Source organism: Hyperoodon ampullatus (assembly GCF_949752795.1).
Source record: "Hyperoodon ampullatus genome assembly, chromosome: X".
NCBI lineage: Eukaryota > Metazoa > Chordata > Mammalia > Artiodactyla > Ziphiidae > Hyperoodon > Hyperoodon ampullatus.
The window spans coordinates 27,038,442-27,054,688 of record NC_136913.1 but is presented as its reverse complement, the minus strand read 5'-3'; the positions used below and the strand labels follow the sequence as shown (position 1 = coordinate 27,054,688).

Sequence of the window (16,247 nt, the reverse complement as noted above, 5' to 3'; positions counted from 1 at the left end):
AGGTCCTTGAAACACATATGCATATGATCATTAAGATTTCTGGGTAAGATATAAAACATTTATATGGGCTTTGATTGTCCTGAACAAAGGGAGACTCCTTGGGGCATAAATGTTTAAGACTTTCTAAAATGATGCTGAGATTATTTATCCTTTGATCTAAGAATGACTTGATTTTTAAGCAATAATCACATAAAACAATAATAAATATTAAAATTATCGTCTATCATACAGATTAAAATGAACAAAAACTTATCTCTACTACACCTACAGCTGTTACTTGTTGGTCTTTTAGGCCTAACATATTATTACTGTTTACTTCTACCTGGTGACAGTGAGGGTATATTACAGGGAGAGAATAAAACAGTGTTTTGGAATACCAAAGGTCATGATGGAGGATAAGCAGTTCATAACTGGTGTTAATTTCAGATAAGAGCTGTCATAAGAAATGGAATTATTTTTTTTCATGGAAAATGACAGGAATCAGAAAATGGTATAATTTTGGCTATGCCAATGTTTTCCACAAGGCATTCTAAGAACATTAACCCCAATCACTATTTTATTCAGTAACTATTTTGTGGGTGCATTCTCACTAACAACACTATCTCACACTGACTCTGAGGGGAAATCACATCAGTGATAATAAGTCTGGGATGCAACGCATACTCTATCATCCAGAGAAGGTTGCTTAAAAGGTCTTGGAGGAAAACCCTGAGATACTTAGCTATGAAGGCATATGAGGCATACACTAAGACTAGCTACGCGAAGGGGTGTCTAAGAATCTGGTGCAGTGTCTTCCAGAACCCTGACTCGAAAGTAGAGAGACAGCAGTCTTAAATATACTTGTGGGTGTGCCCTCTGCTTAATGGAATAGGTTACAATTTAATACATAAAAGGCTCACAAGCATTTTAAGAAATCGTCCTAGTTTGTTGATAAAGTTCCAATTAAAAAGAGGCCTCTGGGCCCTTAACTTGTCATGGAAAAGAAGAGGATGGACCCAAAAGCTACAGAGAAACACTCCCAGTAAGCAGAACTGGGCCCTAATCAAAAAACTGCTGACATGTGCCCAGCTGGGTTTTAGAATTGCTATGGTTCAGTGACTGCTCTGTATCTCTCACACATTTTGGAGAGGATTATTTAACTTAGTTATTTTATTCCTGTCTGACCAGAGAATGTTGGGTGTGTAAGGGTTAGATAACAAGTCTTTCTAGCTCACAGACCTTTGGATCAAGAGGAGCCACTCCTGAGTGGTTGTACTCAAGGAACTAAGCATGAAGAACCTCATTCACACATAGGTAATGAGATCCTGGACTTGTAGCCTTATCTTGATGTCACAGTAAGACTTTGGGGGTCTTAGGAATGGGGTGAGTGTACTTTGCATGTGTAAGGGCAGGGATTACTAGGGGCCAAAGGGCAGACTCTGTTGTACTGTTATTTTGGTGATCCCACCAAAAAAACACATCTTGTGGAATTCAAGCTCTTGTGAAGTCTCCTCCCATATTAGCTCTAGACTCGGCTAATGGGCTGTTAGTAAGCATGATGCAAATAGATGCTTGATAAGTCTTCATACATTCTGAGTTGCCATATAAAATGTCTGGCCATCCTGCTGGAGAGACAGTTGGAAAGACCACGTGGAGAAAAGGAGACCCTGAGAATTCACAGAGAGAAAGAGGCTCAGCCAATCCTGTATCCTAGTTGATTCCAGCCTCAAGTGGCTATGGGCAAAATCAGCAGAAGAACAACCAAGCTGAGTCCAGCCCACATTGCAGAATCATGTGTAAAAAAAAATGGTTGTTGTTTTAAGCCACTTAGTTTGGAGGTGTTTCCCCCCCATAATAGATAACTGAAACAATTGTCTTTGGAGCAGTTTGATAAAAGTAGAAAGATGATAAACATAAACTGGATCTTCTTCAAGAAATAGCTCTATATTCTTCAGATAGGCAGTGAAAAATGGAATTTCAGATGAAGGAACAAAGAGTAAAAGAGTAAGGAAAATTCATACTGTAATCTACAAACAGCAGACAGGATGGTGAGAACACAGCACAAAGTGCCTACGGAGACAAACACCCAAGATAAGTCTAGAATGAAAGGTTGAAGCTGGGTTGTAAAGGGACGTGTACACCAAGCAAAGTCTTCAGACTTCATACTGGGTGATAGGGCCCATTAAAGACTTTTAGGTAGAGAAATGAAATAATATCTCTGTTGTGGACATATAATTGCACAACAGTGTGGAACAGTAACTAAAATAGGAAAAATCTGGAGGCAGAGAAACCACTGCAGTCACTTGGAGAGTAGAAATTAGTATGAACAACAAAGAATGAATTCAAAAGACATTTCTAAGGGTACACTGGACAGGTCTTAGTAGCAATTAAGGCAAGGTAAAGAATGTTAAGGAAACAATGATAAGAGATAATTTTCTAGCTAGTGTTACTGGAATGATAGTGATTCTATTTATCAGAAAAAGAAAGGAAACATCTGAGGAGGAGATAGCTTTGTTGAGGTAAGTATCAAAATAGATTTTGGTACATGTTGAAGTCAGTGTGTCTTTTAGACAAATAGGAAGAGGGGACTATTAGGAAAGTGAAAATATATTTCCGGTGCTTGTGAAAATGTTTGGATTTAGTTTCTGAGTCATTAATAAGTATTTATTAAGTGAAGCTACTGGAATAAATAAGAAGGATCGGGGAGCAGTGGCTCACAAGCTGACTGCACAACAGAATCATCTGATATCTGGATTTAACAGATCTGAGGTGGTACACGGGCATCAATAGTTTTTAAAAGTTCCCCAGTTAATTCAAATATGCAGCCAAAGTTGAGAGCAACCGATGTAGAAGAATAAAGGGAGAGAGTTGAAAACAAAATTCTGGTAAACACTAGCATTTAAGGAAAATTCAAAGAAAAGGTGTTACAAGGAAATTTACTAAGTTATATATCAGAGAGCTAATAGTAGACATGATAAAGGTCAGTGTTAAAAGCAAAAGAGACCCAAAGGATCTGGCAATTCGAATTTCTTTGGCCCTTTCACGTAAAATTTTAATAGAGTAGCAATGAAGTCAGTCTTTCATCATCTCCACTCTACTCTTAAACCCTTCCAATCAGTTTTTATTTTGGTTATTGTATTTTTCAGTTGCTTAATTTCCATCTGTTTCTTTTTATAACCTATTTTTCTTTGCTGAGATTTTCCTTTTTTTCCATTGGTTTTCAGAGATTTTGTAGTTACTTGCTGAAGTATTTTTATGATCATTGTTTTAAAATCCTTGTCAGATTCATCTCATTGTTGGTATATTTCCTCATTAATGTAATTTTCCTGACTCATGGTCAGGTCAGTGAATATTTTTTTTAACTCTATCCTGAACATTTTAGTTATTATGGGGATGTGGATCCTATTTCATCATTTTTTTTTTAAATAAAGGCAATCCTCCTGTTGAAATGTAACATGTGGGCCAAGTGGATATGTATGTTCAGCTTCCTCCTCAGTCATGCTGACATCTTCCTGCCTTGTTGCCTCCAGCTCACTTCCTACTGGGCTCCACTGACACCAGAGGAGGGAAGGTCAAAAATTGGATGCCAGCTAGCCCTACCTCGCACCACTTCGTCCTGCCTTTTTGATGGTAGAAGCTTTGCTCCTCACTGATACCAGAGAAGTGGGGTGAAGACTAGCAGTGACTAGCCCTGCCTCACAGGGCCTCGTAAGATTCTCAATGCTGCCAGCTGTGGGTGGAGACTCAGGTCATCACTAGATTCCACTGACACTTCTCTTGCAGAAGAATATAATTCCTGCCTAGTTCCTCTGGGTGAAAGATGGAAGATCAGGACCCCACTCACGGGTGCTGACTCTACCATAGCATGGGGATCATATTATTGCTGCCTGCTTCCGCCAGGCAGGGGATGGAAGATTAGCTCCCTGCTAGGCCCTGCCAACATCATCTGGTGGGACAAGTGGAGCAGTATGGTCATCTCATTCCTCAAGTCCTGAGGTTCCTAGACAATCCTTCTTTCCACCTTTCACAACACTTGCTTTGCTTGTTGGCTGTGTTCTATCCAGCCTTTTCAGCTGTTAGGGGAGGATTGGGAGGAAGGCAGCTACTCCATCTTGGCAGAACCCCATTCTGTTTTAAACTGTGGCCACAGTATCTATAACAATTTATTGCACACTTATTTTCTCTGATGCAAATGATTTGAAGGTAAAAAAAATGTTTTTTAAAAGTCTTTGTAATTCTAGCATTAGCATATTACCTAGTGATCAGCAGTTATTTCTGAAATGGATGACTGAGTAAATGGATTTAACTGAGTACCTTTTGATAGATGCTTAATATGTACTTTCAATGAGAAAGAAGAACTTTTTAGTCTCTAAAGAGAAAATCAAGACTTGAACAAAGGAACTAGATACTAGATAAAATACATTCTATATGTGTAATTTGAAAAAGTATGCTTTTAGAAAGAACTTAACACACAAAAATCAAGCATACTTCTAACAATGTACACGTTGAAAATGAAATTCAAAAAGCACTATGATTTATAAACACACCAAAGAAAATGAAATAATTCTGTATAAATTCCACAAAATGTGTACAGGATTGTATGCTGAAAAATACAAAATGCTGATGAAGAAATCAAAAAAAGAAATCCTAAGTAAATGGAGAAGCCTACTGCATTCACAGATTAGGAGTTTCAACACAGTAAAGACAATAATTTTCCTCAAATTGAGCTATATAGATTTAATGCAATGCTTACCAATATTCCAGTATACTTTTTTGTAGACATAAATAAGCTTATGCTAAAATTTATATGGAGAGGAACAGGCCCTACAACAGCTAAAAGAATCTTGAAAAAGAAGGATAAAGTGGGAGGACTCATTGTACTTGATATTTAGTCCTACTATACAGCTATAGCTACACTAACCATGACAGAGTGGTACTGGCCAAGGGACAGACACATAGATCAAAGGTATAGAATACTGAATCCAGAAATAAACCCAAGCAAACATGCCCAACAGATCTTGAATAAACATGCAAAAGCAATTCTATGGAGGAAGCTAAACTTTTTAAACAAGTGGTGCTGGAGCAACTGAACATCTATCGAAAAAGCTAAACCTTTACCAAAATAAACCTTATACCTTATATAAATATTAATTCAAAGTGGATCAGAGACAAATATAAAATGTAAAGCAATAAAACTTTTGGCAAAAAAACAATAATTTTAAAAACAAGAGAAAATTTTCAGGATCTAGGACTAGGCAAAGAGTTCTTATATTTTTGTACCAAAAACACAATCTGTAAATTGAAAAAAAATAATGAATTGAACCTCATCAAAATTAAAAACTTTTGCTCTTCAAAAAAGCCTGCTAAGAGGATGAAAAGACAAACTACAGATTGGCAGAAAATATTTGCAAACCACATATCCAAGAAAGGATTAGTTCCTAGAACATACAAAGAATCCTCAAAACTCAATAGTAAGAACACAAATAATCCAGTTACAAAATGGGCAAAAGACATAAACAGATATTTCACTGACAAGTATAAAGATGGCCAATCAGCACATGAAAATCCATCATTAGCCATTAGGGAAATGTTAATTAAAACCATGAGATATCATGATACACTGATGGGTACAATGGAAAATAGTGACAATACTAAATGCTGCAAGCATGTGGAGAAACTGGGTCACTCAAATATTGCTGGTGGGAATGTAAAATGGTACAGATACTTTGGAAAACAGGTGGGCAGTTTCTTATATGATTAAACATGCAACTGTCATACAAGTCAAATTCACTCTAGGGTATTTATCCCAGAGAAATGAAAACTTATGTTCACTAAAAATGTACATGAATGTTCATAGAATATTTATTTTCAATAGCACAAAGTGGAAACAATCCAGATGTCCTTCAGTGAGTGAATGAACACTGTGGCAATGTCCATACCATGTAACACTACTTAACAACAAACAAGAATGAAAAACCCAATTCCAACTTTTTTTTTTTGTCTTTTTTGTCTTTTTTTTGGCCGCACCACACAGCATGTGAAACTTCCCTAACCAGGGATCAAACCCATACCCCCTGCAGTGGAAGCGCAGTCTTAACTGCTGGACCACGAGGGTAGTCCCTCCAACATACTTGAATTGCAAAAAATAGATATGGAGAACAGATTAGTGGTTGCTGGGGGTTTGGGATTGGGGTGGGGAGGTGGATATGGACAACAGAAGGGATCCTTGAGGTGATGGCATTGCTCTGTATCTTGAATGTGTCATTGTCAATATGCTGATTATGATTTTGTACTATAGTTTTACAAAATGTTACCAGTGAGAGAAACTGTCTAAAGGATTCATGGGATCTCTCTATATTATTTCTTGCACATGAATATGAATCTACAAAATAAACTTTTAGCCAAAAAATAGTGTGCCAAACAACTTAGTATGTTACAATTTAGGGGACATTAAATTACTTACACAAGCACCAGCTAGCTATGCATATGAAACTGCTAATAGGGCATAACTCGGAAGAGGAGGATTAAAAACTCGGGAGTCAAGAGGAAAGGAAAATTTCATTTTTTTAAAAGTAAACTTATTCTTTTAACTGGCAATAAAGGAAAAGAAAATAGTTACACAGCTCTCCTTCATTCACTTTTTCATGTAAAAATAAAATAAACATTCAAGAAGGAGAAAATTCAGTAAAAAGCCAGGTACCATGGAACAAAGAATTATGTGGTATTATTCTATCCAAAATAGCTACTTATAGATGGGAGTAGGAAAGCTCTTGTTCATTACACTGAGAGTAATCTTAGGTGTTTCCGTTATTTACACCATTGACTTGTACATATTTAGGTGTAAACACTGTACATGAAAACGCTTGTTAAAACTTTTCATTGATAAGTTAATAACCCAAAACACTTATCAGAAAGACTAGAACCTTTGAGTAGCAGCTAACATTTTCAAACAACTAGAACTCTTCGTAAGTGGATTATTTAAAAACGAATGGTGACAGTTTTGTGGTCTGATAGCTAACAACATGCCAAAATGTCAGTGACTCAACTAACAGCCCTGGGCTCCCTTCACGTCATCAGCACCAAGGCATTCTATTTAAACTGCTGTTTATAATGATTTTGAATACCGCTTTCCAAATTGGAACAGGAAGCCGGATCAACACTAGCTTTAAATCAATTGGAACACTTGAATTCCAGTGACAAAAGCATCTTTTCCTGCAGTTTATCACTTTCTCTAGAATACCACTTGACACATATAAAACTTTAAGGTGTTTGTCTTTTAGTTTCACCTTCCATTAGAATACAGACACACGAACATATGGCAAATGTCACTGTTCTTGAAATTTTGTGACCTTCATTCATTACTGCAACTATAAATTCAGAGACATTTTAACGCAGTTTCTCAGAGCATTGGATCACTGTGTATATTTAAACACATCAAAGAATTGCAACTTCAGTGCCTCAGAAATTCAGATTACTAACATAAACACAACCTTATTTTCCCATCAACAATAAATAACGAAATTAAGTGTTAGACTATGGACATTCAGCTCAATTCTAATCTCAGATAAATGAGGACATACATTTGCCTATCTTGAAGAATCACCTCCTACACATGCATCAACAATCAGAAATAATGTTTTTTAAAGAAATGCAGCAGATATGAAACTAAATCTAATAACTATTTGTCAAGTAAGAATAGCCAGTCCAAACAGTACCCTCTACCTATATTAGTATGGCAATTATTTATCAATGCACCTACAAAAACTTTACTTCTATTAAGAGTTATGTTTAAACATAAAAGGGTTGGATTCCCTTTTTTAAGGGAAAGAACAAGAGTTGGCAAAGGAACAGTGCATTTGTTCTTTTATAATTCATTCCACATTTTTCCCAAGCAGAACTTTATTTGCATTCATTTATATTTTCCAAAATGAACTCTAATTTATATGTTGTCAGCGTTAAAAAGATAAAGTTATGTTTAACTTTCATCTGGCTTTGACCTATTTTAACATCCTAACACACTTGTAGCCATAACCCTCCATAAAGGTTATTCTTATAGGTTGATGATGAGCGGGAGACACAAACCTTATGATAGAGGAGTAATAGCTGCTAATGAGAATTTCAGAAGTGGAAGTCGAATTTTGATTTGAAAAAGACACTAGGTGATTCTGAGACTCTCCAAATTGAGAATCAACTGCTTTAGATTTGGCTTTATATAAAAGTCGAAATACGGACACAAAGAAATAGATTTAAACACACCCTCTATATGCCTATACCCTGCTTTTCCAATGTTCTTATAATCTAATGACATCCACAGTCATTCACAGTCCATGAAGGGCTAAATGCTTAAACGGAGACTTTTAACTGCTAATGTGATACATGGATATTGTCTCAACGCATTATCATTAAGCAAAGTACATATATCTCTTCCAAAAGCAGACGAAGATATGTAGATGTGTGATGGGCTTCTTTGTAGATTAAGGGCACAGGCTTTGTTATTAACTTTTGCATTGGCCCTGAGAGACCCAAAATATTTTTGTATTGACTCAGCATTTTTAGTCAATAAAATGATCTGGAACATAGCCTTCGCATTCCCTAACATGGCAAGGCTGCTTTCCTCTTCCTGTGCACATACACATTACCTAAATCATCTTTGCAGATGTGTTTGAACCAGAGGTATCTGTGCTCTATCTGTCTGTGAAGGGCAATAACAAAATGTTACAACCCATTTAGCAATAAACTATGCATCCTTTCTGCAAGTCTTTGCTTACATTTTATTTGCAACATTTCACCTCCTCTATAAATTTTATTTCATAGTCTTTAGTAATTTCTGGCAACATAAGTAGATACCCAGATGGTATCTCTTTTCTCCATAAGCCAGAGATAATGTCTCAATATAAATTCCAGTGCCATCTTTTTATGGTTTAGATTCTAAATTTTAGAAAGCAGCAACACACACAAATATTGAGACCATACCTTGAGGTGAACGGGATAGCAGCAAAATTTAGGTATAAGAAAGCAACACGTGATATAATTGATTCAACAGTAACAAAATTAAGAGGATACCTGATGACACAGGCGTAAAGACCACTGTCCTGCAGTAATGTTGGCCGGAACCAAATGGAGTCCTCTTCCTTGCTCATTCTACTTCCATCAAAGGCTATTGGCTCTTCAAAGTCTCCGGGGCCAGAGCTTTTGTACCACATCAAACTGAGTCCAGCACTTTGGGCTAGGGAGTAATTGGCTCTGATATAACCATAAAAGAGTGCACATTTGATTCGAACAGGCTCTCCCACCAAAACTTGGTATTTCTTGATATCGACAGACCAATCTGTGCATCCATCAGCTGTAGTTTAAAAAGACAGAGAAAGAGAGAAAGAAAAAAACATTAGAGAAAAATGGAAGCAATTAGTTCATTCATTCATTTATTAATTCAACAATATTTATTGAGCATCTATATTGGACAAGATTCTTCTCTAGCCACAGACTATGCAGGAATGGATAAAACTCAGAAGGGCACTGAAAAGTAATTTATCCTACTAACAAACAATATATTCATTACTTAGTTTGCTTCTGCTGATATTTATTCTTAGTTTAAATCAGTGTGATGGTTATTGGCTTATGGCCTTCTCATTCTAAATCCACATGTTTGCCTGTTCTTTGAAAATGGATCTGGACCTGTGAAATAGTTTTCCTTTGCTAGCTGGCACTGATGCTTTGTTAGTAAAGTGTTCTGGAGAGAGATTTCAAAGGAAAGGGTTTGCTCCCTGGTTCCAGCATGCTTGCTTGGAAGGCTCTTGCAGTGTGCAAGGCTTTTCCAGAACGTGGCTCCTGCAGTGGGTGCTTCTCCAGGACTCAGGTCCTGCAATACACGGTAGCAGCTCGGTAATTTTTTAGCAGATTCTCAGGTGAGACACCTTCTCATGAACAGCTTTCCCAGATACCTTAGAAGGCAAGTCCCTGTCCAATTGCAGAGGGCAGACTTCCAACCAGTTCTACCGGTGTGCCACCTCAGTGACTTCTGCCATTCAGTAAGCCATGAATTTTCCCAGTAAGGTTTGGCTCTCACTCCGGGAATGGGAGGATGGGAACTTTTCTTTGGGTGCTCTCAGTTAGGGGTAATGGTGGCCATTCCTCTATTCTTTACAGTTATCTTTTGTTACAGACTGAATGTCTGTGTCCTCCTAAAATTCATATGCTGAAGGCTTAATCCTGAATGTAATGGTATTTGGAGGAGGAGCCTTTGGGAGATAATTAGGTTTATACGAGGTCATGAGGGCAGAACACTTATGAAGAGAGTAGTGCTTTTATAAGAAGAGACACCAGAGCTTGCAACCTTTCTCTTTCTCCTTCTGATTACTTATAAAGAAGATGCCACGTGAGCACACAGCTAGAAGGTGGCCGTCTATAAGCAGGAAAGAGGGCCCTCACCAGAAACCAAATCAGCCAGCAGCTTGATCTTGAATTTCTCAGCCTCCAAAACTGTAAATTTCCATTGTGTAAACCACCCAGTCTCTGGTATTTTGTTATGGCAGCCTGAGCAGACTAATACATCATTCCTTCTTACCAGCCAATCCTTCATTACTCCAATAACCTGTTACATTGAAAAAATCTTTATATAAGCTTTCTTTGTTCAACTTAGTGTATTTTTTTCTCTCTGATTGGATCCACACAGATAAAATGAGGAATAAGTGCTGTACAGCCAAACGAGGCAGAAAGAAATACAACAAAAGTGGGTCATGCTCTAGTAGTGATTCACAGCCAGAGAGGCAGGTAGATGGTTACTTTGCTCTGATTTCTGGGAGCATCAGGGGAAGTGTAAAGTAGAAACCATGGTGGGAAATGGAGCTGATGGGATGGGAACTAATTGTATTTTCTGAGTTTCCTGGAAGTACCATCTTCCAAATGGCATCTTGGCACCATTTGTATCACCTTTCCCCCCTACATACACACACACACACAGACACACACACACACACACACAGAGAACAACAGGTCACCACAGGGCAGGTACATCACCATTATTATTATCATGGAGAAGTTGTGGATCTCCTGCCTAGAGAGGGCAGTTGCTCAACCTCTAGCAACATAATCAATCTGGCATAGCTCATAGTATACAAATGCTGAGCAAAAGGGCAAAAACCAAGAAAAGAGGACCTCTAACAGCAGTAGCATCTGAGTACTGCAAGCAGGGTTTAACTCACTAGAGATTAAAAAGAGGGCAACCTGAAGGATCTGAGAACAGGAAAATTCATGTAGAATTCAAAAGAAGGAAAATGATCAAAATGAAAAGGAAGATGTATATTAGAGCAAAGAACACACATAATTATGGAATTATACAAATTTCTTATCTTAAAATATTATCTAACATCTGATGAGCACTTAATTATGTGCTGAGTTTACAAATTTTCATTCCCCTTTCACAAAAACATCCATTCAGGCTTTGGACTCATTGTTCCCTCTACATGGAACTTTTGTCACCAATCAACTGCATGGCTTCCTCCCTCCCTTCCTCCATATGTCACCTCCTCCAAGAATCCTTTTCTAACTGCCCTGCCTGCAATACCACCTTCCTATCCTAGTCACTTGATCCAGATTGTTCTTTAATATTTTTTCACAGGACTCATTGCTATCTGACGTTACATCATGTACCCCAATTTTTGCTTGCTTCCTGTCTCCCCAAAAGAACATACGCCCCTTGAGGTCAGGAACTTGGTCCTTCTAATTCACTTCTTTAACCTCAGTGCCTAGAACTGTGCCTGCTAAGCAGCTCAACACACAGTCTGACTGACGGACTGAATGAATGAATGAATTCTTGAGTAAATAAACAAAATAATGCCAAGATTTACAATTGAAGAAACGCAACACCAGCTCATATGTGGAAGTTCTGGTATTCTCATCCAGCTACATATGACCCTAGAATTCATTCTCTCTACCACCATAGTATTCTGTTTCCTAATAAAGGTGATTTAAATTTCACACCATTCTTTAATTTAGTTTACTTTTACTACCAAATTTTGGTCTAAGATTCCTAATGAAGAGCCGTATCGAGGTACTGTCTAGAGTAACTGTGCTGGAAGCTTGGTGGACATCAACAACATCCAAGTCATTACCATCACTCCTGCCAAGACTGCCACGGAGCTGGCTCACCACACTAAATAGGATGACAGAACTGGACACAAACAGAGATGTCAAGGTTACAAAATTACATGCAGTATTTATCAATACAATTTTGTACATTTGTCCCATTGCATGAAATGAATCCTCAGTGGGATTTTATTTTAAACAGTTATAGTTCTGGCAGTAAGCATGAAATTATCTTGTTTTACCATGATATGAATTATAATACAATTCTAGAATTACGTTATTGTAACTGAGGCCATCTGTCACAGAGGATATCACTGCCAGTGCAAAAGGCTGGTACACCTTCAAGGTAGCAGTATAAACAGTAAGATGAAATTATTCAAACTCTCAAAAGATTTGTAAGGTAAAGCAAAATGCTTGAAGCTAAAAGCAAAAATACTTAGCCTAGAAATTTCTAAAAAGTTAGTAACAAATTAGATCAAGAGAACAGAAGGAGAGTTGTGTTTTGGCGGATAGATAGAGATATTAATACATACTTTCAAAATATGCTTACTGAGAACAGTGTTGAAAGAAAACCATAAATATTACTGAAAATTAGACTTATTTAGTATCTATTGGGAAAAAAGTTTCAGACAGCTCTGATTCACATGCCAAGGAAAAGGCAGAGGTGAAATTAAGAAATACCAGCACCTTGGATATCAGAGACACTTTATGTTAATTTTAATATGGAAATAAAATATAGGATCTATGGCTTAGGAAGTTTTACTACCATTAGACTAAATGTATGATGTTCAAAAGTAAACTGTAAATTTATTAACATGTTAATACTTTTTTGGGGAAAGATGGCAAATAATATAAAGAACAATTCAAGATATCTTCAAATTATTTTGATAAACACATTTAAATAAATGAACATATATTTTTTCAATAATTAAAGCATTTTATTAAATAAGTGAGGAGTGCTATTTTTTTCCTTTGTTAACATTTCACCACATTAGCACACATTCTCACTCTGCATGTATCACAATTTTTCCCTAAATGATATGAAAATAAATTAAAATAGAGATATAATGACATTTCACTCCTAAAATACTTCAGTATGCATCTCCTTTGAATAAAGACATTTTTCTTATATAGCTGCAAAGCATGTTTTTCTTAATCTTGTCCAGCGGGACATCTCAAATCTTAAAAGAAAATGTGATAACTTAAAACCTAACTCTTGATGACAAGAATTGCCAATTATATGTTCAGTTTTTCCTTACTTCAGTATATAAGCTCTGTTGGCTTGGAAACAGTCATTCCAAGCCAACATATTTCCATATTTCTAGACACTGTTAATTCTATTATGTAAGTTACCAGGTAACCTTTATTATTTTTAAATTATCATTGGGTAATTCTGCAGAACAATAGTATTTAATCGGTTTTTCTGTCTTTCAGAATAAAATATCCTTCTGTAAGCCTCTCTCAGAAAGTTAGCTATTGGTATTCTCTTTCCCTGATGAGAAGATTCCATGTAAATACTCTAGTTCGATGTCTCCTATACAGCACATACTCCTTCAGAGTCAATGGGACTTTATAAAGCCATGAAGTTGCACTGGGGAGTGGGAGTAGGAAGCACCATATTCATTTATTTTTGTTACCACCCATAATATTGTAGATTATATGAAGATGGTGATGGAATTAAGATTCAGAACTAATTCCTTTACAAGTAGTTCATATTGAGGTACTATTTCATGGACAAAGGCTACATAGCTCGGATAACATAAATATATTCAAATGAGGGACTTCCCTGGCGGTCCAGTGGTTAAGACTTCTGCTTCCAATGCAGGGGCCTTGGGTTCAATTCCTGGTCGGGGAACTAAGATCTCACATGCAGCGCGGTGTGGCCAAATTAAAATAAATTAATTAATTAATTAATTAAAATGAGATTAGGGAAAGCATTGTTAATTAGGTCACTATTACTACATATATAAGAGTGCAAAATATGTCATGGTAACAAGCTTGAAAGTTTCATTCTTTACAAAAAAAAGTTTAATCATAGAGCTCATATATAATGCACCCTAATATGAAAATGTATGACTTTACTTATAAAAAGGCAAATTATACTACTCTTGAAGTATCTACTTGAGTAGGTACATTGGAATAATTAAGGCATCTGTGATAGTGTAATAGAGGTCCCCCCATCCTCTTTTTTTTTTTTTTTTTTTGCGGTACGCGGGCCTCTCACTGTTGTGTCCTCTCCCATTGCGGAGCACAGGCTCTCACGGGCCCATGACTCACGGGCCCAGCCGCTCCACGGCACGTGGGATCCTCCCGGACCGGGGCACGAACCCGTGTCCCCTGCATCGGCAGGCGGACTCTCAACAACTGCGCCACCAGGGAAGCCCCCCCCATCCTCTTTACTAAACAGATCTATCCATTCTTCAGCAACTTTGGGTAATGCCTGCTAACAGTTCACAATTGTCTCCTTCTCTTGAAAATAACCCTTGATTGACAAGAACCATCTTGGTGGGAAGTTTACATCCCCTTGGGTCTGCCTACTGCCAATAAGGCTATTCCTTTGCCTCAAGTAGAGACAACTGTACAGTGCAGTTCGTGTTCCAGAGCTCCTCTGTGTGTGGACCAGGCCGAGCTTAGAGGTTAACTGTGACCTCCTCACTCAGCTCTCTCCCCTTTCCTGCCCTGCCTTCCTCCCTCCCTCCCTCCCTTCCTTTTAAGTTTTCCCTGAAGAGCACTCCCTCTATCAATGGAGTGCATCAAAAATCCTGTCTTAGGCTCTGTTGTAGGAAATCTGATCTAACACAGATTTATATATTCATGTAGCAAGAACTACCTTCATTCCACTTTCTGTCCTAGGGGCTGGAGACATGAAAACATACAAGACACAGCCCTTGTTTTCAAGGAGCTCACACTGTAATCCAAGAGACAGACAGAAACTGAAGCACAATGGAAATGCAATGATAAAGAAATGCATAGGGCTAGTCAAGAATATGTTCCATGAAGAAAAAACATTTGAGAAGTCTGTCAGAAGTTAGCCATTCAAAGAATTGGCAGACAGATATTTAATTTGGAGGTGAACACAAAAGCAAAGGCACAGAAATAAGAGATAGCAGAGTTTTGCAGGAACTACAAATGGCTTTGTGGTGTAGAAACAAGTTTAGAGCAGGAAATAGCAAGAGACGGAGGGAAAGAAGTGGGCAAAGACGGACTGTGGAGGTATTTTTATAAGATGTAAAAAATGTTTGGCTTCATTGTGAAAGCGATGGGGAAATATCACAGACTTTCAGTCAGGGAGATGATGGAGACAGCCTAATATTTTCAGATATGCTATGCTGACTGAAATTTTAGGTAGACATATAAGGTAGAAGGCTTTAGCCAGGAAAGTGATGTTAGTGAAGGTCTAAAGTTGGGCAGTGGTAGTAGAGAAGGAGTAACGGGGAAGATTTAGGAGGGAAAATTGGCAGGAATAGGTGAACAACTGAATACAAGCATCAAGGAAGAGGAATGATGTTAGTTTACTCTGCAAGTCAAATCTTTTGTCACAGACTGAAATATCTTTCACATTCAACAAGAAAATCAACCATTCATGTCAAAGGGTGGGCTCTGTGAAAAGTTTTTCTAATTTCTTCATTTAAAATCTTTTAGGCAATGAAAATGTAATGAATTTTTTTAACTTTTTATTTTATATTGGAGTACAGTTGATTAACAATGTTGTGATAGTTTCAGGTACACAGCAAAGGGACTCAGCCATACATATACATGTATCCATTCTCCCCCAAACTCCCCTCACATCCAGGCTGCCACATAACATTGAGCAGAGTTCCCTGTGCTATACAGTAGGTCCCTGTTGGTTATCCACTTTAAACACAGCAGTGTGTACATGTAATGAATTTTTTAAATGACTCACAGATAGACCTGAATGTGTGCATATATATATACATATATTCATATTCATATTTTTTTAAACTTGCAATGATTAAAAATAAATATCTGGCATATTGGCATCATTTGTCTCTGCCCCTAGTGTGCTTGGAAAAGCCAAACTTGAGACATGACCGTGGCTAGGGAGTGTAGGCCATGCACATCAGCTATCATAGACATGGAACAAAAAGGCTGAGGCTAGATTTCAATGAGGTGGATTCTGCTCTTTGTCTGCACTAGCTGCTACTCTTTCCACATATGAACTT

The 16,247-nt window shown here is 37.5% G+C and overlaps 1 protein-coding gene across 1 annotated transcript in view; it reads right to left on the bottom strand.

The window, feature by feature from the left end:
- Positions 1–16,247, bottom strand: part of IL1RAPL1 (interleukin 1 receptor accessory protein like 1) — a gene marked incomplete at both ends in the record, with an annotated part of 1,135,095 nt that overhangs the window by 642,867 nt on the left and 475,981 nt on the right. Inside the window, one exon of the mRNA XM_079727212.1 lies at positions 9,043–9,322. Within this exon, the coding sequence (XP_079583338.1) occupies positions 9,043–9,322 (280 nt within the window). The remainder of the gene's footprint in view (positions 1–9,042; positions 9,323–16,247) is intronic.